This window comes from Tauraco erythrolophus, chromosome 16 (genome assembly GCF_009769465.1).
Source record: "Tauraco erythrolophus isolate bTauEry1 chromosome 16, bTauEry1.pri, whole genome shotgun sequence".
NCBI classification, from domain to species: Eukaryota; Metazoa; Chordata; class Aves; order Musophagiformes; family Musophagidae; genus Tauraco; species Tauraco erythrolophus.
The window spans coordinates 6,670,491-6,693,796 of NC_141480.1; the positions used below are offsets into that span (position 1 = coordinate 6,670,491).

Sequence of the window (23,306 nt, forward strand, 5' to 3'; positions counted from 1 at the left end):
AAGTACTGATTTACCATGCACCCCGTGTAGAGCGGGGCTGGGGGCTCAGCGACAGACTGAGCCGCGGCCTCGCAGGATGCCCAACGCGTCCCTTCACCCCAGCTGAGCTGGGCTGGTGCCTTCCCCATCCAGGCCAGCTGAAAGCACTGGGGCTGGGAAAGGGGAACCCACTTCTGGAGCCCCCTTGGATGCTGGGGCAGGAGGTGAGCTTCACTGAAGGGCCCCAGTGCCGAGGGATCCACCCAATTTGGGGAAAACAGTACATCGGTGGTCAGCTCTGTCTCAAACCCCACTCGGAGGTTTGCCACCAGCCGATGTCCTCTCCTGCCCGGAAGGTCAAAGCCAACATCTCTTCTATGGAAATAAGGAAGGGATGCGATGCCAGGGACCCTAAATGTCCCCGGCCCGTGTTGAGGTGGCCAGTGGGATCTGCAGGGAGCAGTGCCAGCCGCCCTCTCTGCTAGGGACCTGGAGGTGTCACTTTCCTGCTATCAAAAACGGTGTCACCCCATTTTACAGGCACTGTGGTCTGTCCCCAGGTGCCACGGAGGGAGACGGAGCTGGGGAACTGGTGAACAGCATGAGGCTATCCAAGGCAGGTATTTTCCAGCCATTCCCTGCCAGCACCTTCCCTGCTCACTGCTCCGGGGGATGCTTTTGTGTCCTCGGGGTGCGGGCAGGGAGGGGAGACGCTGCCAGCCCTCCCCAGCCCCTCTCTGCCACCCTTGGTCACAGCTCCACAGGGCTGCGTGGCTCTGCCCTGTCCCCAGGACAGGAGGGCTGTTTGGGGTCCCAGACCCCCAGCGATGGCAGGGCTGGTTCCCCCCCATTCACAGCAGGGACACAAAACATGTCCCAAAACCAAGGACCCCCACTTTCCTAGCCTCGAGTTCGGGGGGTTGGCTGCTCTTTTGGAGGGACAAAATCATGCAAGGGGGTGATCCTGGTGAAGCCGAGCAGTTTTCCAGGCTGTGGTCAAGGGTTACCCGCCCCAGGGAGGGGTGCTGTGGCAGAGGGGCTGCTTGCTGCCGCCTCCAGCCCCCCGGGACAGACACCGTGCCCCAGAGCCGAGCGCGGGGCCATGCTCTCAGCCGCCGCCAGCGCTTGAAGAATATAGATGGTTAATGCCTTCAGCATGTATGAAATATCCCATATGCTGGGAAACAAAAGGGGCTCTGTGCTATTAAAGTTTCATTTCCCCACTCCCCTCCTCCCGCCCCTCTCCCCCCTGTTCACCCTGCCCTGCGCGGTGCGGCTGGAGGAGAGCAGGCGAGGAGACCCAGGCGCTGCTGGCCCTCAGCTCTCGGCTGGGACCCCGGCATCCAGGCATGGCGAGGGGACCATGGGCTTGACCCCCCTGGGCTCGGCTGGAGCACACGGAGAGCAGAGAGCTTTGCTTCCCCATGGGAGAAAAGGGAAGGGGAAAGAGGTGAGCGTGGCAAGTGGGAGCATCCCTGGGCTCCCTGCAGCTGCCCTGGGCTCCTGGCACGGGATGCTGGCACGAGATGGCTCTGGGCACCCATGGGGACAGAGCGGTGTCACAGGACATGCTCCTCCAGGACAGGGCATTGGCAAAGCCCAGGACGGAGGGATTTCCCGGCAGAGCAGAGGGTGGAGATGGGCTTCCCCGAGACCCCTGGCATGTTTTCCTCACCATGGGGACTCTCTTGGCTCCTCGGTCCTGCCCAGGACAGAGTGCCTCCCTGCCAGCATCTAGACAGCCCATGGCCAGGGTGGGCTGGGGGTTTGGAGAGGGGGGAGCAGCCCTTTCCCCAGGACTCCCAGGAGCTGCTGGGGAGAGGATGAGCTGTCTCTGGGCTGTGCTGGAGGGCAGAAATGCGGAGGGGGAGGAAGAGGCAGAGCAGCACCGGGCAGGGGGCTCGGAGGCAGCAGAGCCACCCCTGTGCCCTGGGGGGACCCCGGCGCCCCATGGATGTCCCCTCGCAGGGACAGCCCTTCCTTGTGGCTGGACCCCCAGGGATCCATGGAGTTTGGCTCCAGCAGCAATTTGGGCTACCGGTGCTGGTCCCCTGGGCTCCCGAAGGGGTTAAGAGAGGAAAGGAAAAGCGGAGAAAGAAAACAGAGGGTTGGGAGAGAGCGGCTCGGTCAGGGGCTGTTTGCACTGGCTTGGATGTGTCCTCGGCATGTTTATTCCTACTGCACAAGCACTTTTGCCAGAGCGAGAGCCAGACTGCTGAGCACGCTGCTCGCACACACACACGCTGCTTGTGTCGCTCATGCATGCACAGCCCCATCCTAAAATGCTTCCCAGTCGCACCCGTCCTCTTCCACCTCCTGCCCGTTTTCCCCTGCGTTACAGATCGCACAGGGATCCCTCTGATTAGCTATGGCTGGTGGCCGTGCCCTGGCCCCGGGGACCCCCGGAGCCCAGCCCAGCAGCAGGGCTGTGTCCCACCTCGCCTGCCCCCACCCTGCCTGGCCCCGCCGGACCCACAGCCTTGGGCGAGCCGGATGGGAGCAAACCTCGTGTCCCAAGGCCACCAGCCCACTGTGCCGCTGGGGCCAAGGCCTGGGAATGGGCATGTGCTGGGGTTTGGCTGCTTTCCTGGGCTGGAATGAAAACACCCCCCTCCCCAGGATACTCTTTGTTTCCCGTGGACTGTCCACAAGCACTGCCTGTGGGGCTCAGAGGGGCCAACCCCTGCGCTCGGGTGCAATCAGTCCCTGTCTTCTCACTCTGCTTCTAAAATGTTCTTCATCCTGGTCCTGGCTGTCCCCAGGCTGTGTGCATCCATCCCTCCTCTCGGGTCCCATCCTGCCTCTCTGGGATCAGAGCTGGGGGCTAAGGGATGGGCCAGGGCTGCGGATGCAGGAGCGGGCAGGGAGCTGCTCCCCCTCTCTTAACAGCACGGTCCTGTTCCCCAGCCACCTCCTCCAGGTTTTAGGGCTTTGGGGGTGCCCGCTGGGGGGTGGCACAGCAGGGAGGATGTGGCTGCCAGGGCTCAGCAAACCTCGAGTGAGCCGCTGGCTCTGCCATTGACCTTGCACCTACGCGTGGGCAGGTCGCGTGCTGTGATCCCGGCAGCTCCGGGTCGTGGCCCTTCATTTGTCTGCTCGGGGGGAGCTGGGGGAGCTGTGACAGCGGCAAACCTGGCCGTGAAACCAGGCAGCGGCTCATGCTGCGCCGGCCCCCAGCATGGCCAGGGAAGCTTGGCAGTGCCTGGACCATGGCGGGGCTGAGATGCTCCGACTGTCGGTCGTACCAGCTTGGGCGGCCTCAAATGTGCAGAAGTTGCTTAAATTGGCTTTTTGAGCCTCTGTGGGTTTTTCTTAATGGTTTGTGTTTCATGTCTGCTGAGACAGCTCCTGGGGCATCCTGCGGGATAAGCCCCAATCCTGCTGCAGAAGGCTGCCCTACCCTCCCCACCCAAACAGGTTTTTGGCACAACCAACAACAGGCGTCCCGATGGTCGGTGCTGACCCCATCCCCACTGTGCTCGCCTCCAGGAGGGGATTTTGGTTAATTAGCAAGTATTCGTCATCACTCCCCAGCAAATGTTCAGTGGTATCACTCGAGAAAGGCGTGAAGGCGCAGTCCTGCCAGCCCTCCCTCCAGCATCTGCTGCTAGAGCTCTGCAGGGAAACTTGGGTGTGGGACGTGCTGTGCCAACGAGCCGGTGGCTGCACAGCCGGGGCCATTCCTGTGTGATGGATGACAAAGACAAGCTGCCCAGGGCAGGGATGTGCAGAGTTGGGCGGCTGGGGGCTGCCGGTACCCAGCTCGCCAAGCCGGCTCGCTCTGGTGTGGCTGGGGTCTGCTTTGCCATCGTGGCTGTGCCAGTCATGCAGAGAGCTGTGCCGGACTGCTGGACCCCATCCGGTGTGATCCCCCCTGCCCTACCTCCCCCTAGATGGCTGCCTCGGCTCCGCATGTCCCCGGAGCTGCTGGCAGGGGCCCTTGTTTCATCCTTCAGTCCCCAGCGGGTTTACAGCAGCGGGGATGGGCTTCCCCGCCCCGACTGCCACCAGCGCGGAGCGTCATCTTTAAGGTCGTCCCTGGTTTTACGTTTCATTTGAGCTGTGAAAAGGCTGACCTGCAGTTCCATCCCTGGCTTCCCACAGCGACCTGCCAGGGCTCCAGCCGAGTGCCCTGTGTCCCTGAGCAGCCGTGGCCAGGGGTCTCTGGGGATGCCCACCCACACTGGTGACACCTTGGGCTTGCACTGGGCTGAAGCTGGTGGGACCTGGGGTCTCCAGTGCTGGCAAACCTCATGCTTTGCTCCCCAAAAGTGCTCTGAGAAGGACTCGGGGCTGGGGCTGTCCTCACCCAGGGACGCAGCAGCTGATCTGGACATGCAGAGTCCAAGATCAACAAAGGGTGGGAGGACAGGTCACAACCTGCTCCGCACAGGGCTGTGCTATGCAGCCCAGACACGGGCAGCTCCTGGGATGGTCTGGATGAGACCCCCAGGTCAGTCAACCCCATTAGGGATGATGGAGGTGGAGGGGGGCATAGACTGACTTCTGGACCCAGCCAGGAGGGCTGAACAGGGTCAGTGTTGCTCAGCTGAAGTGCACAGGCTGATGTTCAAGAGATGTAAATCCCCGTGGAGCATCAGGGTTTGCTGAAGCCCCCATCAGCCTTCCAGGTGGGGGGGCTGCAGAATAGCCCCTGCAGCTGTGTCCAGCCCTTGCTTCCAGCGTGGAGTGGAGGAGGGAGGGGACATGGTCCAGCTGTCCAGGATGCCACTGTCCTCTCTCCTCCTCTTCCCTTGCTCCGCTCACCGCTTAATCAGGGTAACTCCTCTGGTGTCCTGCAGCCCCCGTGCTGTCCCCAGGCTTTTCTCCTCCTGCTTCTCCCCACCAGCTGTGGGCAGGGGATGAGGGCAGAGCTAGGCATGGGCACCCCTGTGCCATGATGAGCAGCCCTGTGTCCCTGTGGGCAGCCCGGGCCATTGGGGACCACGGGGGTTGCATGGGGACAGGCACTCAGGAATGTTGTTTTTTCCATCCCGGTTTCCGTCAAGGTAGTAAATCAGCCCTGCAAAAGGCTTTTGTTTTCCCCGGCACGCAACCGGCTGCTGTGTCTGCCAGCCCCTGCTGGAGCCAGGATGTGGCCATCCTTGCCCACACTCCCAGATCTCACTCCGAGGATAGGATCCATCCTGGCCCAGCAAGGCTGGGGACCTGTCATGCCAGGGAAGCAATCACATCACATCCCAGTTTCCTTGCACCCCTTCCCTGGGCACTGGACCCCACGGAGAGCCCTCAGCCCCCTGCAGAGGAGGAGACTTCTCTCCATCCATCCTGCACAGCCCGGCCATGTCCCTCCTGTTCTCATCCCCTCCAAGCTGGAAACGCTCCTGCTCTCCCATGGAAGGATGTTGGGGTGGCACGGGGTGACACTGAGCTGGCCTCAGCCCTGCAAGGCTTTGGCGTTTAGCAGTGGGGTCCTCATGCAGGGAGGGCTCACCCCGTAGGCAGCTCGGCCGTGACTGCCCCAGCATGTAGCATGCAGCACGCAGCATGGCTCGACCAGGTACCGGGGAGCTGGGGGGTATTGGGTTGCAGCAGATGGGAGAATATCTGGGCACAGGGTGGCCCAGGCATGGCTCCAAATGCTGCTGGGTGACAGCTACACCGCAAAGACGTCTCCTGTATCAGCTGCGAAGTCAAAGCTCCCGCAAAGAAACACGGGGACCCCTGGCAGCGTGCCCTTCAGGGATGCACCGACCCAGGCTCCTGGTCCCGTGCAGTGCCACGGGGGAGAAAGGTGCCATGGGGGAAGGTGACAACAGGGGAAGGTGCCCTGCTCCCGCCAGGGGACATTCAGCTGCTGGCACAGGAAAGGTGTGAAGATCCCCAGATGTATACTTTGCGGCTGGGCTATTTTGGAAAGGGACAGAGCTGATCTTGTGACCAGAGCTGGGGACTGTAAGTCTGGAGAGCAGGGTCCTGCCTGAGTGACAGCGACCCGCTGCCTGGCCTTGGGGAAACCCGAGAGCCCCCACTGTGCTGGGGACAGCTTTCGCACCCCCATCCTGGCTCGTTTAATGATGATGAAACCAAGCGGTGGACAGCGATGTGGCTGGAGGCGACATGGGGAATTGGGGACAGAGCCCATGCTTGGGTGCAAATCTGACTCCCACCCTATGGCATCCCTATGGCTGGGCCACCCACGGTCCCCAGGGCTGTCCTGGAGGTGCACCTCATTTCTTTATGGCTGTGCCACCCTCTGTCCCTGCACTGTGGCTGGGACAGGACAAGACCAGCCCAGGCCACCGCGGTCCCCCCAGGTCCCCCAGCCGGGGAGCCACGGGCAGACGAAGACTTTCTGCAGGCCCTGTCTCCCCCGGCTTGGCAGCCTGAATGCCAGCAGCGCCTGCCAAAAATATTTGTGTGGGAGGTGAAAAGTTAACTTTAGTTTTCCTCTTTTCAATGGCGGAGGAGTGGCAGGGTGTGAGAAAGGCAGGCGGGGCGGGGGGGGCTGTGCATCACCCGCCAGCAAGTGGGCAGGGAAAGACAGCCGAGCAAAAGGTCTCCCTGCTGCCAGATTTCAGCACTTTGTGAACTGAAAGATTTTTTTTCATTATTATTCTTCCCTCCCCCAGCACCATTTTGCAGCTTCTCACAGGAACTTGCTGCTGCTGGGGAGCGGGAGTTGCTTCCTGGGATGGGGGCACAGTGGGCAGAGGCTCATTGGGGCTGAGCTGGGGGGACTTGAGCATTCCTTGCTCCCTGCTTTGATGCTACGCCCCTGAAATGGTCCCCAAAATGACCCTCACATCCCTTTACAGCTTCATTCTGTCTGCACAGGCGGGCAGTTGGTATTGCAGCTTTGTTCGTGGACGTGGCTGGCGATACTGCTCCTCTTTGCCGGCGTGATGATGCACCCAGGGTTTATATACCCGTCCTACCTGGCTGGTCGTCTAGCAGAGACGATCAGCCCCACAGAATTTGCTGGTCATGCATGTTACCTGTAAATATTCCCTTCCTTTGCTGCTTGCAGAGCCCAAGAGCCATGTGTCAGGGGGAAGGCAGCGACTCTGCCGGCAGCTCTGCCGCCGTTCCCCCACTGCTGTGCCGGGCTCAGACTGGCCCCGAGACAGCAGACGCATGACTCAGTATTTTGGTAGCATGGGCGGCCCTGTCCCCACAGTGTGTTCTCGGGGAACGTCACTGCTCGGGTCTCGCCAAGGAGGAGTTTGCCTGGGGAACGCCGGGATCGTGGGCACCCGTCCCTGGGATGTGCCCATCTGCAGAAAGCGCTGCTGGAATGGAAGGAGGTGGCTGTGGAAGATGGTTTTCAGGGCGGTATGGGCTCACCCAGCCAACTGTCAAGGCAGCTCCAGTGTAGGATGGGTGGGAATTGTGCCACCCAAGAAACCTTCACTCTACGGATGGGGCGAGGGGGTGGGAGCGAGGAGGCGGCAGAGCTGCTCGGAGAGGATCTCTGCAGACCCAGGCTGGGCTGGGGATATTTCCAGCAACTTTCTCTTTGTCCTCATTTGAGATAAGCCAGCTCCCTCCAGCTCCCACAACTTGCCATGTTTCTAAGGAAAGATGTGGGTGGCTTCCTGCAACTATTGGGGCCCCGAATTACGTAAAGAGCAGGGTGAGATTCCTTTTTTCAGAGAGACAGGTTGAAATTTTCCCCTCAGGATCTCTTTGCAAATCCGTGTTGAATAATCACAACAGAGCAAGGCAGGAGGAGGGATTTCAGAAAGGGCAGAACATTTCTTTTGAGTATTCTCAAAAAAATGCAGCCTTGCATTTGGGAAATGCCTGGGCGCCTGTGCGGCAGCAAAGCTTTCACTGCCTGTTTTCAAACCTGCCTTCATTTCCAAAATCTTCTCGCTAAGGATGGGAAAAGTCTTGCAGAGAAGCTGTGTGAGCCCCAGACGAAGCTGCAGGATGTATTCCTGCCTCAGCCGAACCCGCGGCGTTGACCAGTTGCATTTTCTTATTCCACTGAAAGATCTCACAATAACTCAGGGAGGGTTTTGGGTTGAGCAGAAACCTCTTTTCCTCCTCAGCCAGCTGGTAGGCTGGGAAATCTGCCACCATCTATATGTTGTGGGCTCCGTGGATTTCCCAGCAGCAGTTATACCCCAGCGGGTGCTCCCTGGGACCTTGTCTCGCAGCCAGTGGGGCTGGATGAGGCCATGCTGAGTGGCTGCGGAGGACTCAGGGCACAGGAATTTCCCTGTATCCTGCCCCGGGAGCGATGACATCCCCCTCTCCCAGCTGATACTTCGCCTCTCGGTGTGTGTGTTCGTCATTCAGCAGGATTTATGCTGGGCACAGGGGAAGCGGGTCTATCTGCGCTTGTCCCGGCGCCATGTGAGTCACTCAATGGTTAAACACGGCTTTGTTAGCTGGATACTGGGAATTTCTTTTCAGCAGGATGGAGGTGGGAGCCAGGACTCCTGCTAATCCTGAGCAAAACCCCGTCTGCAGGGAACGGGCTTCTTCCCTGAACTTTCCCACCTCCTTAGCAGCACCTGTCCCCCAGCACTTGTCACTAACGGGGGTCTCTGCAGCCACGTCTGGGCTGCCAAAACAAAGGAAGCCAGGCACCCTACTCCGGCTCTGGAGTAGGGTGCCCTCTGAAGTGCTGCCCCTTGGGATGGGTGGGTGAGGGTGCTTGGGATGGTGAGGGTGGGGGACAGTTCCAAATGAGCTAGTAAAGAATATTTGCATGTCAGGGGGTCCTTCCTCACGGTGAGCAGTGCTGGGGCTGGAGCCCAGGCTGGGGACACCGGGAGCTGCCACACTGGCTGCGGCCAGAGGAAGTCAGTGCATGCACAAGCACCCTCAACGCTTCCCTTCCCTTTGCACAGATCTTTAGACGCTGCTCCTCTGCCCACCTGGACAAGAGGAATGCTTGCAAAATCCTCCTTGGCGACATGTGTCCTCCAAGCAAATCCCTGTGGCTGGGTCTCTGAAAGCTGCTCGCTCCCGTGGTGTGGTACCTGCTCCTCCTGCAAGCAAGAGGAGTAAAGCTGGGCTTGTTCCCGGCACGTGGCCATCTCCCCTCTTCAGACGCTGCCCGTGCTCCGAGCGATGCTGCCGGGGAGGAACCAGCCCCCTGGCCACATGGAGCGGGTTTGAAGGTCCGTGGAGTGCCAGCGAGGGGAAGCGGTGAAGATGCTGAAGGCGACGCTCCGGCAGCCCTGCCTGCAAACCCAGCCCGGCTGCCCCTCAGCTGGTGAGGCTGGGCACAGCCCGTGTGTCTGCAGGATGGCCGGGGGGGACACCGATGGGGACACTGGCTCTTGGCAGGAGAGGGGGAGCAGAGTGGGGCAGAGGTGCCAACAGCTCCGGGATGCTCCTGCCTCCAAACCAGTTGAGCAGGAGGGATGGACAGGGCTGCTGGGAGGGAAGGCAAGCAGGAGCTGCCAGCGGGACCCCAGGGGGCTCAATGGGGACACACCGGGTCCTGCAATAGACAGTGGCAGCCTGGCCTCGACGGCTGAGCCTGCAGCCCCCTCAAAATGCCCCAGCTCTGCCCCAGAGCTGCCCCCAGCAGCCAGCCCCATGGCCGACCCCAATCAGGAGTGGAAAGTGGTGAAGATCCAACGGGTCCTCATCAACCCCACCAGCGAGCCAAGGAAAGCAGGTAAGTGAAACCCCCTTCAGCCACCATCCCACACCCCAAAAAGCACTGCTGGTGATCCCAATGCCGGGGCTGCCACTGCCCAGTGCAGTGGTGGGAACGCCCAGCTGTTCCCAGGGCAGGACCTCTGTTGGGTTAGAGGTCCCAGGCTCCCAGCAGAGCTGCTGGGACTTTTTTAGCTTGAGATGATCTCTCTGGCCTTAAAAATAAGAAGGAATCCGTGGATTTTCTCAGGAGGAGGATGGGAAGGCTGCGAGTGGGTTCCGGCAGTCTTCGAGAGCTCAGCCGAACCCCGAGTGCAGCACAAGCGGGGTGGGCTTCCCGACCCTCACCCTGGCCTCGGGGCTCAGCGGGACCATGTCAAAGTGGGGTGATCAGGGCCAGCTCCTGGGGCGCTGCCTGGAACAGGGACACCTCTCCCCGGCCAGTCAAGGCGGGGATGGCCAAGCATTTGTTACGTGGCTTGGGGCCATCTCTCTTTCAGCCCCTGGTTTAAAAATTAATCACTTTATTTCAGGCTGGTTGGTTCCTACAATGGTCCCTGCCATCGCCTCGCTTCACAGCCCTGTTTCACAGCCATTCCTCTCTGTGACTGTCCCTTTGGCCACAGTGACACAAACACAGGCACATATCTGGGGTTACCACGGCCACTCCCACACCCAGACCTCCCCACCCTGGGGAGATGTTCCCACAGGATTAGACCCATCCTCTTACAGGCATCGGACCCATTTTTAAACCCCGCTCCCACCCTTCTTTCTATTTTGCTTCTGCCCAGCTGTTATCTCAGCTGCCACGTGGCGCCGAGGCAGGTGTGTCACTGTCCCCATGGGATGGCGTTATCGGATGCTGCTGCTGCTCAGAGCCTGGTTTTCCCAAAGCAGCCCCCAGGATGGGGAGGGACAGGACCAGCTGGGGATGCTCAGCATGAACCTGCTGGCCAGAATCTGTTTCCCATCTTTTTTGGGGTGTCAGACGTCCTTAAAGCCAGCAGCTCCCGGATGGGATGAGGGCTGGGAAGCTCAGCCAAGCTCCTTGGCTCACTGCTGCCCCGGCAGCTCCCCGGCCGTACGGGCGTCATGTTTCAGAGTGCAGCGCGCAAAGCAGACGGACCCAAATAGTCTTCCCAATTCTCACTCTACTCTGGGATGGCAGATCCATGGCAGGGAAAGGTCAGGCCCGACTCTGTCCAGGCTCAGCATTTTCCTAACCTGCATCGCCATCCAGCACTTTTGCTGCCAGCCTGGAATTTTAAAGTAACTCAACAGGTTTGTTGGAAAGAGTTTGTCTGCCCCGTTTCCTCCCCCTCCAAGTGAGATCACCACCAGCCACTGCCTGCGGGACCCGTCAGACTTTCCAGAGCCTCTGGGCAGGATGTTGCTGAGGGTCCTGAGCGCCGGCAGCAGTGCCAGGACCTTGCAAAAAAAATGCAGGTTTGCAAAAGAGAGGTTTGGGTCAGAGCAGGGACCGTGGCAGAGGAGGGCAGAAAGAGCAGGTCCCCACGAAGGTGGCATTGGGGCTGCCTCTGCAGCAGGGTGTTTGAAGGAGCATCCTTGGGAGCAGTTGGGGATGTGCTCTTCTGCTCCTTAGCTGGCTGGGGGTACAGGAACCCCCACCCCATGCAGCTCCTGCAAGATAATAGGGAATAAAATTGTGCAGGGGTGGCCCCATGAGTTAGGAGCCAAGAGGGTGCTCCCCCTGAGCGGTGCAGACTCACCCAGGCAGGTCCCAGGTGCCCTTTTGGTCCCCGTCCAGCAGCCCAAGGCCAGGCTGGCTGCTCCCAAATATCCGGCACAGCGGCCCGGGCTGGTTGGCACCTCTCGGGGCAGGCTGGGGAGTGCAGGAGCCCCGGGTAGATCCAGCGGCTGGGAGATGCAGGAGACAGGACTGGTTTCTCTGTCTGGTGTGCAAATAAACAGAAGGTTTCGCTCCCTGGGGGCTGCCGAGCCAGCGCCAGTCTCCCTCAAAAACCAGAAAAGCACAAAAAAGCAAAGAGAAGCAAAAAGAAAGGAAATTAGAAAGGCAAAAAATAAGGCCAAGAGCTCATCCTGTGGTACGGACAGGCGCAGGAAGGGGGTTGAGGCTGGTTTCACTGACAGCAGTGCCCGGGAGCTCTGCAGCCCCAGCGGGAGTGGGGTGCTGGAGGTAGGAGGTGATGCCGGCACCCTGGGAATCATCTCGCTCAGGGCTGTGGTCCCCTTGTCACTGGGAGCAGAAGGCTTTTGGACATCTTCCATTGGGGTCCCTGGAGGGGTGTCACTGGTGCTGGATTTTTGTCCCACTTCAAGTGCCCCAAAACTTCAGGTGCTGGGGAAACTGGCAGCAAAGGGAGCCCCTGCTACCTCACCAGCTCCTGAAATGTGAGGTGCTGCAGGTCCCCGGCAGTGCTGGGAAGAGGGAAAGGGGGTGAGGGGTGGATAAGGGGGATGCTCAGGGCTGGGGTAAGGGGATGCCCCTGGAGGGGTAAGGGGATGCCCCAGGCTGGGTAAGGGGATGCCTGGGCTGGGCAAGGGGATGTCCCAGGCTGAGTAAGGGGATTTCCAGGCTGAGTAAGGGGATGCCCCAGGCTGGGTAAGGGGATGCCCCGGGCTGGGTAAGGGGATGCCCCGGGCTGGGTAAGGGGATGCCCCGGGCTGGGTAAGGGGATGCCCGGGCTGGGTAACGGAACGCCCTGGCTGCTCTCACCGCGGCGGCGGGCTCAGGGCAGACCCAGCCGGGACGGGAAACGGCGGGGCAGAGCCCCCGGGGGCAGCCGGGGCGGCGGGGCGGCTGCCGGTGCCGCCGGGGAGGGGGACCCGTCCCGGCCGGTCGGTCGGGCGGAGCGGGCAGAGGCAGGGCTGGCGGGACCCACCACCCCCCCCGGCCCCCGCCCGCCGCCCCCCCCTCGGGCCCGCTCCGAGGGCGGAGCTGCCGCAACTTTCCTGCCCGCCGCCTCCTCCCCGGTGCAGTCGGGCTGCGAGGGGCGGCGGCGGCACCGGCACCGCGGGTAGGGCCAGGGCTGGGGAGCTGGCGGGTGCCCCCAGGCGGGGTTGCGGGGCTGGGGGGGCCGGGGAGGGGCCGGGTCAGGGACCGGGGGGCCGGGGTGCCAGTGCAGAAGCGGGGTTGGGGCGGGGGGAGCACAGGGGTGCCAGGGGGGTGACGGGATCTGGGGATATCGGGGGTGCCAGGGGCTGGCAGTGCACGGGGGGGGGCGAGAGTGCATGCCTAGAACCCCCCGTAGGGTGCTGATGGTGGGCGAGTGGAGACACAGACAGCCCGGGTAGGAAACGAGGGCTGAGCGGGATTTCTCTCCCTCTAGAAATGATCCGGGTGGGTGTCAGTTCCCTCTGCCCACACCCGCGGGTCCGGCACGGGGCATGGGGAGGCATCGCGAGGGGATGTGGGGGAACCCCCGGGGCTTGGCAGGGTCGCATCTCCCAGCTCTGTGAAGCGTCTTCCCAGGCAATGTCCCCTGTCCCCCCTGGCAGGGACATGATCTCCCCTGGCTGTGCCACCCTGTGCTGGAGACATGAGGTCTGTCCCTCCAGCTTGGCAGCCAGCGAGATGGATCCCTTACCGGTTGTGCAAGGGACAGGCCAAGGCCCTGTTTCGTCCCACTCCCCTCCCCTCTCCGTCCATCGGACAGGGTTGAGCCAGATGACCTTCCTTCGCCAGGCCGGTGCCTCTGCCTCGTGGCACCAGCCCGGTGAGGCTGTCAACAGGGCCCCGGCAGCCCGGGATGTGTCGCGGCGAGTCCGAGCACCGGCGGACACAGAGGGGCTGGTACTCACCTGCCAGGTGGGATGGGGTCCCCATGGTACCCAGCCATGGGATGGGCTGGCTCTGCTGCGCCCGGGGCAGATGGGTGGCAGGACAGCCTGGAGGAGGTCTTTCCAGCTCCAGCCTCCTTTTGCAAAGCTAAAAGCTTAATTTTGGCCTATTGGAGGAAGGTGCTGCCTCTGTTTTTGCAGTAGCAGCAGCCTCTTCTTTCCCAGTGTGGATGCACGTGGGGCTGGGGCTGCTCACTGCATCCCCTCTACCTGGCATGGCCTGGGAAAGTGGGGCAGAGGCAGCCAACCCCTATTAAAGAGCAAAATTTCCCCAGCCTCTTTTCCTCCTCCCCATGGGTGGGAGATGGATACCTGAGGGCTTGCTGCTTGGAGTCTGCAGGGCCATTTTCAGCAGGATTTGGGTGCTGAGCACCGGGCAAGGCAGAGGCACTGCTGCGAGCCCGGAGGAGTGCAGAGCAGCAGGCGCGGGGAGGCAAACAGCTCCAAATCCAGCAAAGCCCTCACGAACAGAGCTCAGGGAAAACTTGCAAGCGCATCGAATTTTCTCGCTGTGCCAGATTTTGTCACTGGCAAAGGCGCCTGCGAGGAGAGGGCCAGCACGGTGTGCCCTGCCAGGCGGGCAATGTCTGCTTCCACCACAGCACCCACCGCTTGAATTGGGGCTTTTCGGGTCTGCAGGGCTAGCATGGATAAAAACTTCATGGAGGTTTTATATCTGTGATATAGGAGGGTTGGAAGCTGGGAACAAGGCAGAAAAATTGTCATATTTTTGTCCATATGTTCTGATCATATCGGTTTCTAGCTGCCTGTCTGTGCTACCCTCTGTATTTTCCTAGCAGCAGATTATTTGGGATAACTCTGGGAGCTGGAGGAAAGAACAGACTCAAGTGTGTGCGAGTTTGTGTGCATTGCAAAAAAACCCTGCACAGCTGTAGTTGGGGCAAAAGGCCAGTTGGCTTCTCTGCCAAAAAACCTGCTTACATTTCCTCCGTGTCCAAAGCCCTCGATGTTTGGGTGAAAACACTGGATTCCCCCTTGCCAGCACCGCCCGGCTGTACGTGTGCATTCAGGTTCGTGGCAGGGAGGTGGCATGTGTCCCTCTGCAGATGGGTTTTGTCTTGGTTTAATTCTTGGTTTTGCCGGTGGTATTTTGCCAGCAAGAGGCATTGTTTGAGTTGACCTGCTGCAGCCCAAGAAATGCTTGGAAAAGGGGAAAAGCGCCTGCGGGTTACGAATTGTGGCTGCTGCACTGGGCAAAGGTGGATTTGGGGTTTCTGGCCCTGGACAGCCCTGGGACTGGCAGGTGGTCTGGTGGGACATCCTGAGCATCATCCTGCCAGCTGGCCAAGGTGGGCTGCAGCGTTGAGATGGCTGAGCATCCAAACCAGGGACAGGCTAGGGATGGATTTTGGAGTCATCTGGCAGCTTTGAGTCCAAGGTTTCACATGGCCTGTTGCATCCTGCCGGACCCACCAAGACTCTGGTACCTCTTGGCTTCTCCATACAAGGACTTCACACCACCATGCCCAGTGCTTGCAGCCACACAGACCCACGAAGTAACAGCTTCTGAGTCACTGGTTTTGTTCATGTGACATCACTGCTTCGTCAAGACCAGCAACTTCCACTGAAACCATCAGCTAAGAGCGCCCTGGGGTATCTCCCCTCCTTGCAATTTGGGGCCAAATCCTCGTCTCATTCCAGCTCTTGGAGTCCAGAGCAGGGCAGGGCAGGCCACAAGCAAGGTCTGATACCTCCTTCACTGTCATTTTGAGTCGGATGGTGACTCCAGCCTTTGCTGGCAGGACTTCAGACACTCTGCAGTAGCGCTGTATGGGGGGACCCATCCTTTGCACAGAAAGCTGAGCTGGAAGGAATTTCTTTTTTCCCCATCTGGCCAGGAGGGGAGAGCAACAAAAATGCCTTTCATCACCCTTGTTATCCTCGCTCTGGAGCAGTATGTGCTGCAGGAAGGATGACTGATAGCTTGGTGAGAAGCTGTTGAGCCCTGCACTTGGGGGATGTTGCTGGAAGTCTCCCCTGGAGCAATGGGAAACCTATGGAGCAAGTGCCTATATGAATATATAGATAGAGATCTATAGGTCCTCTGGCCAGAGCTGAAGTGCATTGCACCGAAGTAGCACTCGGGGGCTGGCTGCTTGCGTGTACTGGGAGCCCAGCCATGGTGCAGAGCATCTCCTTCCCCAGCATCCCTGAACCACAGGGCTGGGAGCTGCCAGGGGACCCCGCCAAAGCGGGGATGCGGCAGCAGAGAGGGCTGGCGGGGCTTCATTCATTGTTCTTGGAAGAAGCTGGGACATTTGGAGAAGGGCGACGTTTCCTTCCCAAAGGGCAGTGTCGTGGCGAGCCGGTGCGTGGCGTGGGAAGGAAGGAAGGAAGAATAGAAGAGCACGAGAAGAGCTGCTCACCCTTTGGATTTTGAACTGGACTCCTGTTAATGGGCGGAAGCCGGTTTCCAGTGCCCTGTGAGCCCCGGGCGCTCTTGGCTGCACATAGTTTTGCTTTTGCCTCCTCCCCGCACCGCTCAGAGCTCAGACTGCCTTCAGCCCTGCACCCCTCCTCTTCCTCCCCAGCACCTGGACATTTTCAACACGTTGAGTTCCCTCTCATCTGCCTGGGGCCAGGGGGAATCGTGTAGCCGGAGCTCGTCCAAGGCTCCCTGGCTCGCAGGGGATGGTGAGGAAGGATGAAGGGATGTTCCCTGTGGCTGGGAAGGGACCGAGGGGTGTAGGAGCTGCCCCGGATGATGGAAGGTCCCTCTGGCCACCCAGCAGATGGCTAAAGGCTCTTGCACCAGGTTGAGTAACCTCATCCTATGGCTCAGACTGGAGGGGAGAGGGGAAGGAGGTGGTCCCTGCCCTTCGCCTGGAGATGGGATGGCACCCAGGGTTGAGCAATGATGAGCCACGTTTGCAACAGTGCCTGCAGAGCTGGGTCGCAGGGCTACAGGGTCTGTCTGTTCATCTGTCCATCCGTCTGTCTGCCGGGCTGTGTGCAGCTGTGCAAGCAGGGCAGCGTACAGGGTTGTTCTCTGCAATTTCCTCTGGCCCGCCGGAGGCTTTGGCGCTCTCCATCCGTGTAATAAGCATTGGATGTGAAGAGCAATTATTACCTCCAGGATCCCCATTAGTATCCCGAAGGATTCATTTCCAGCAGCAGCTTGGGAATGGCGGGTACCAGGCGGGCAGGGGCAGAGGGGCTGCTGGAAGCGCGTAGGGATCCCAGTCCCCAAGGTGATGCTGGGGATGGATGCCAGGTGGGGGATTTCAGGTGGGGGACTCCCACCCTGCAGCACCACCTGCCCCAGAGGGGTGCCTGTGCCTGGGGTGGCAGCAAGGGCTGGGGATACCTGGGGGCAAAATCCAGGAGGGCAAATCCTGGTGCTGGTCCCAGCTATGCAGGAGCATATCCGGCGGCTAGTCCAAGCAGGAAAGAGCTGGCCAAGGGCTGATTCATCCCTCCAGCGTGGAGGAGATCCCCCAGGGCCCCTCAGTTGCTGTTAAAAGGCAGTAGCAAGAGCGAGAGGCTGTGAAATGGCTCCGCCGAGAGCTCGGCTTCTTAGGCGGCCTTGGCCTCCGAGGAAGTGGAGATGCTCAGCTCGGAGCGCGAATTTCGCAGACATCTGGAGCCTGTGGCTTGTTTCTCAACAGCTCCTTGGCTGTATTTCTCCTCCGTTTCGGAGATAAAGGCGGCGAGGGTGACCCTGCGGAGCGGGAGCCGCGGTGCTGGCCGCCCTCCAGCCAGCCCGGCCGGAGGAAACCGCGGCCCCGCTCTGTGCCGCCGCCAAAGCAAATAGAAACGGGGCGTTAAACAATGCCGGGCGCGAACCGGGGGAGATGTTGGCCACTGGCATTGCCGCTGTGGATGGGCTCCTCATCTCCAGGAGAGAGTTTCCACTGGCATCTCTACCTCCTCTCCTCCATGCCCAGCCAAAACCCTCCCATCAGGCAGCCCAAAGGCTTCATCCACTCTCCTCCTCCTCTCCAGCCCTTCCAGGGAGGCAGGACCATCCCGCATGCCTTGGCAGTGCCGGGGCCCGGGCAGGGACTTTCTGGCTGCTGAGAGAGGTGGGAGGGATGAAGGGTGAGGAAGAGGAGATGCCCAGCTTGCCGCAGCCCTCCTGCTTCGCCGTGGGCTCGCTGGAAGGATTTGGCTTAGTCATCCATCCCTTCCCTTGCTGGTAGGCTGAGCCACTGCTGAAAATATCCTGGACGGCTCCCAAACAGCACAGAAGGCAAGAAAATGAGAAACACATGAAGGAAGGGAAGAAGGGAAGGGATGGGATGGGAAAGGGAGTGGGGCTTAGGGTGGGCAGCCCTGGCCACCCACCTCCCTGCTGGGGCCGGAGCAGGGACATCCCACCGCAGCCATCCCAGTGGCACCTTTGGGAGGGGGCTGGTCTCTCGGTGGGTGCTGGGGTGCTGCTGGTGTCTGTCCCCAAGCAGTGGCCTTGGCAGGGCCTGAGACGCTGCCGTTCCCGCGGGTGCTTCGGGGCGTGCTCGTAGGAAATTGCTCACCCCGAGAAAATGCCTTCCCGGCAGCTCCACATCCTTTTGGCCTTTGGGAAGGGCTGGTGCCCTGACCTTTTGGCCAGCACGCGAGAAGCCCAGCGACACTCTGGCCGCTCACCACGGGACTTTTAGCACTTTGCTTTTAGCACTTGCGTAGGCTCCGAGGACAGGAGGTTGGTGTCTTGCTGCAGGCTGTGTCCGTGTCCGGTGGGTCAGGATCTGCACAGCTTCTGTTGGCTGCTGCCATCTCGTGTTGCTCCATAAATCAGTTCCCAGACGGGGCTGGACACTGGCCTTGCCATGAGGTTATGGCGGGATGGCATCTCCCCACTGCTCCTGGGTCTGCTCTCCTGCCGGGATTTGGGGCAAGGGGTCAGGGGACACTTCCTTGCCTGCCGCCTGTTCGAGCTGGGGGCCAAAACCATGTGAACTGCAACTTGAGACCTGCCGAGAAATTCCTTTCCCATAGGGCCACCACAGTGGGCGTGTGGAGCCCAGCCAAAATATGGGGCAGGAGGGGAGGAAAGGTCCTGAGTGCCCCTGGGTGTCCCCTGGGCTTTGCAAACTGTCCCCCTGGCATGCAGAGCTGCAGCTCAGCGTCTTGGTGGCGGCTGCGCTGGTTCCCCATCACCCCTGGACTGTGATATTCCCCCATGTCCCCCAACCCCGGAGCATCCCTCCTGCCTTCCCTCAGCAGCTGGGGAAGGGGTTGGGATGCCAGGGGATACATGGAGGAAGGGCTGCCAGTCTGGGTGAGGAGGGCTAGGGTCCCAGGTCGCTACTGATCCCCCCTAACTCCCCTGTTCCCTCTGCCCAGGTCTCTCCCGCAGCGCCAGCCTCTCCGAGAAGGAGCTGAAGGAGGCAAAGGCGCGGAGCCGGAGGATTGCGGCACAGCTCACCACGGCGCCCGGCCCCAGCTCCAAGGGCGTCCTGCTCTTCAACCGCCGCAAGCAGCGCGTTGACGGGCTCACCGGGGCCGGGCATGGTGGAGGGCTGCCACTGAGCCCCGTGCCCTGGCCTCGGCAAGCATCCATGGAGGAGGGCGAGGGGCAGGGGATGAAGCCAGACCAACCTGGCATCCCAGGAGAGGAGCTGTGGGAAAATGCCTCACCATGCCGGGACCCACCTGCTGAAGCCCAGCAGGTCCCGCTTAGCATCTATCTGAAGGAGAACATGGCATCATCCACCACCAATGGTGTGCAGGAGCAGGCGGCCGGCAGAGTGGAGAGTGGGGCAGGGGGGCTCAGAGATTCAGGAACCCCTGCGGGGCCGAGCATGGCAGCTCTCACCCCGCTGCAGAGCCCCGAGGAAGGGAAGAACGGCGAGGTGTCCGTCGAGGTCCCCAGCAAGGCACCCAATGCGCCGGAGGGGACGACCACGGGGACAGCATCCCCGGCCAGCCAGCAGCAGAACGGGGCGCGGGGCCGGCAGTACTGCGAGGTCCATCTCACCCTGGCCAAGCCCAAGCCTGTGAAGAACCGGACGGCCAGACCCTTCGGCACCCAGGCGTCCCCCACCAGCAGCCAGCCCGCAGAGGCACCCCCCGCCACCGAGCTGCCCGCACCACCCACCTACGCGGAGACCCTGAGCAGCCCCCCGCCACTCACCCGCATCCGCTCGCCCCCCGCCTACTCGGCCCTGTACCCTCCCCGGGAGCCGAAGATGCTGCCAGGTCCCCCCCTGATCTGTGGGCCGAGCGGACCGAACCCTCCGCCCAAAACAGGGATCCTGGAGGAGTCAGCCGCCCGGAGAGCTGGCAAAAAGTCCATGTTCACCTTCGTCGAGAAGCCAAAGCTGGGCCCCAACCCTGATCTGCTGGACCTGGTCCAGAGCGTGGACAACAAGAAGAAGCAGAAGGAGCAGGGGGAGCCCGGTTCCGAGGATGAGCCCTTTGCCCTCGGGGCCGAAGCCGCCAACTTTGTCCCCAACAGTGCAGCCAGGGGCGGGCAGCACCTCCCACCGGCCGATGATGCTCCAGCGTGGTCCTCCTGCCTCAAGTCTCCCACCATCCAGCCCAAGCCAAAGCCACTGCCCAGCCACAACCTCAGCGAAGCAAGGGGGAAGGGAGCCGAGCTCTTCGCCCGCCGGCAGTCCAGGATGGAGAAGTTCATCATTGAGGCTCCTTCCCAGCCCGAGCTGCTGCGGTCCCCATCACCCACCATGTCCCTGCCTCCCTCCTGGAAGTACGATGCCAATGCTTGCCTGTCACCCATGGTTTCCAGACACCCCTCCAAGAGTCCCTCCAGGCCCTCCAAAACCCCCCCAGCCTCTCTGTATAGCACCAACCTGATGGAGAACGAGGTCTCCCAGAAGGAGGTGGAGATCTCCAAGCACCAGCCCTACCAGCTCCAGTCTTCACTCTTCATCCTCTCCCCTTCCAAGAGGCCAGCGAAGTCCATGCCCCAGGAGATGCCTCCGCCCAGACCCTCTCTTCCTGACACCTACCCCTACCCCCAGCAAACCTCCTGCCCGACCTCTCCATTGCCTCCTTCTCCTGTTTGGCATCCTCCCACCATGCCTAGCGCCGGCCAGACCACCTCCAGCCCCTTCCCCAGCACTGCTGCGGCTCTGCCCCTGACTCACAGCAGCAGTGCCAGTCCTGGAGCCCCAACCGAGGTGCTGCTGGCCTCCCCGTGCCGCCTGCTGCCGCCCCGAGCGAAGGGGGGCTTCCAGGCACCCCGGCCCTCCTACTCCACCAGGAACGCCGGCATCGAGCCGCAGGTGTGGAAACCTTCTTTTTGCTACAAGTAGCAGTGGCAGAGAGAAAAAGACGGGGGTTTTAGGCTTCCCTCCACCGGCTGAGTCCTCCCTAACTGCCAAACCAACACAAAAAAGAGGGGAAAAAGGGAAAAAGAAGTAGCTGGGAGGCTGCAGTGCCAGGACAGGGGCGAGTTCCTGGTGTAATGGGAGCCGAGGGGTCCCGCGGAGGTGGCAGAAGTTGGAGGCATAAAGCCTGTGGGATCCCAAAGAGCCGTCGGGAGCCTGCCCGTCCTGCGGGGCCACTGGCACTTTCTCTCTTCTGTCGCCTGGAAACTGTATGGAGCATCACATCTCTGGCTCCATCCTTTCCTCACCTCCTGCCTTTCCAGCTCTCATAGGCAGCAGCTGCTGGCTCTGCTCGCTCACCTCAGCCCTTCTGTCGTGCCGGCTCCTATCGGCCTGCTACCAAAGCAAACCTGGAGGGGACACGCTGCCTTTCTGCCGCACTGTGCCTGCTCCTCGCTCTTTTGCTGCTCCTTCAGGATCTGTCCTCATTTGCTTCCATGCCACGGAGGAGAGCCATATTCCCAGGGGAACAGCAGAGCCCCATGGTGCCGAGGACACTGCGGGTTCCCTGTCCCTCCCCATGCTCGGTGCTGGAGCTGGGGACTGGCAGCGCTGCTTGGCAAGGCCGGGAGGGAGGGATGTGCCGGGCGAAGGAGAGCAGGCAAGGGCCAAGCCAGCTGGGTGATGCTCAGCCTGATGCTTGTGGTCCAGCCGTGCCTTGGCCAGTCCCTCGCTCCCGCCGCTCTCCCTGCGATAACGAGTTGCCTTTTGACTGTGCTTTTATTTCTTCTGCCTTGTTTTGGTTTTTTTTTCCCTCTTTCTGAATACACCCTCTGCACTGTCAGACCTGCCTCTTCTCTTTCCTGCTGGTGTGGGAGCAGCTGCCGGGCAATGGACCCCAGAGGCGGCGCTGGGAGGGTCTCTGTGCATCATGCAGAGGGAGGCTTTAGGAAGCTGCAGGTAGTGAGAGGTCCTGGGTCATATTTTGGGCAAGGATGATTAATTACAGGCTCAGCCTGCCCCAACCTCCTTGGCTGGCAAGGGATGCAGAGGCAAATGCATTTTTGGGGAGCCCTTGCAGGGGGTGCAATGCACGAGGCTGCACCCCAGTTCCTGCAGAGCTGAGCCAGTGCGGCGCTTGCCCTGACACCAACCCTGCCCGTGTCCCTCTACTCCATCCCCTTCGTCCCCCCGAGCGGTGCCGGCACTAACCCATTCTCTGTCCCCCTCCAGGAAAGGCGGCCGTCCCTCCCCGCCTCACCCACCTGGACCCCCCGGCTGGCGCGACGCCCGGGCAGCCTGGACGGCTGGGCCAGCCCGGCCTCGGTGCCCGAGCTGGATGAGGGACCCCCCATGTCCCCTCCGTGGAGCGAGCGGTCCCTGTCCCCGCTGCGGCAGGATGCCGACCCCCGCGCCAGCCGGCAGATGCAGGCGCGGCTCGCCCGGAACATCATCAACGCTGCCCGGAGGAAGAGCTCCTCTCCCAAAGCCGGGGGGCTGGAGGGCTTCCGGCCCTTCACCCCCATCCCCGCCGGCCCCCCCAGCCTGCCCCAGTCCCCGCGGCTGGGGCGGCCAGAGGGCTCCAGAGTCGCGGCCCCGCCGGCTGCCAGCAGCTATCGGGGAGCCTGGGCAGCCCCTCACCCCCCGCAAAAGCCCCCTGCGCTCGCCCTGGCCGGACGGTCCCCAATTTTGTACCTCCCCCGGGATGCCCCGAGCTGCCTGGGCAGAGGGTCGCCGGCTCCTGCTGCCACCTGGCGTGTCCCCCAGCCCCGTCCCCGGCTGTCCCCAGCCCCAAAAGCCCCCTGCCATCCCCCGTGGTGGCGGGCGGGCCCCGGCCAAGCGCTGCACCTCCCGGTCCCCGACGGATTCGGACCGTCTCCCTCGACTCCGAAGACTCGGGGGCCAAGAGCCCGGGCATCCACAGCTTCAACCTCTGCCCCCGGGGCTGGACCGGCAGCCTGCGGCTGAAGCCGGGGGGGCTGCCCTCGGGGGCCCCCTGCACCTCCTAGACGAGCCAGCCCCGGCCGGGCCACCTGTTCCCAGGGGCCTCCAGCCTGGGCGATGCCACCCGCTGACCCCTCACTGGGAACACCCCAACCCTCGGGGCTACAGTCCCCCAAAAAATGATGTGCCCATCCCCGGCGGAGCTACACGGCCCATCAGCGTGCCGGCGGGGTCAGGTGCCTCCTGCCCGTCCACCATCCCATCGCTCCGCGCTATTTTTACCACCCTAACCTTTCGGGCAGGACTGCCTCGTCAGCAGGCAGAGCAGGCAGCGGGGGGGACCTGGCCCCCCACATGACCCCCTCCCTCCACAGCCCTGCATCACAGAATGGGGATGGGGATGGGGATGGGTTCAGTGGTCCCCTGTGAGGCCCCTGTCCCCAGTGCCGGGGTGTCACAAAGCCCGGCACCCCACAACTCTGCTTTCCTGGGTGGCATGGCCAGTGCCACTGCCCGTGGGGTCACAGTGCACCTGGCAGGGATAGGCAGAGCCTAGAGGGTGCTGCGGCCAGGGCATCCTCTCCCAGCCTCTCCCAGCCTCTCCCAGCCTCAGATATGGCTAATTTCAATGGGAACCAGATTTTGGGGAGAAAAAGTTAATTTTTTATGCCAGCCCCCCCAGTTCTTCATTGCTGGTTTTTGGTTTTTTTTTTGCTTTTG

General features: G+C 61.6%; 1 protein-coding gene across 1 annotated transcript; it reads left to right on the forward strand.

The window, feature by feature from the left end:
* The first annotated feature begins 9,111 nt into the window (after positions 1-9,111).
* Positions 9,112-22,651, forward strand: SYNPO (synaptopodin). The gene is given in 5 exon segments (XM_086621708.1): positions 9,112-9,583; positions 18,694-20,597; positions 21,876-22,288; positions 22,290-22,515; positions 22,517-22,651. Coding segments are annotated over 5 exon segments (3,150 nt in total).
* Positions 22,652-23,306: the final 655 nt, after the last annotated feature.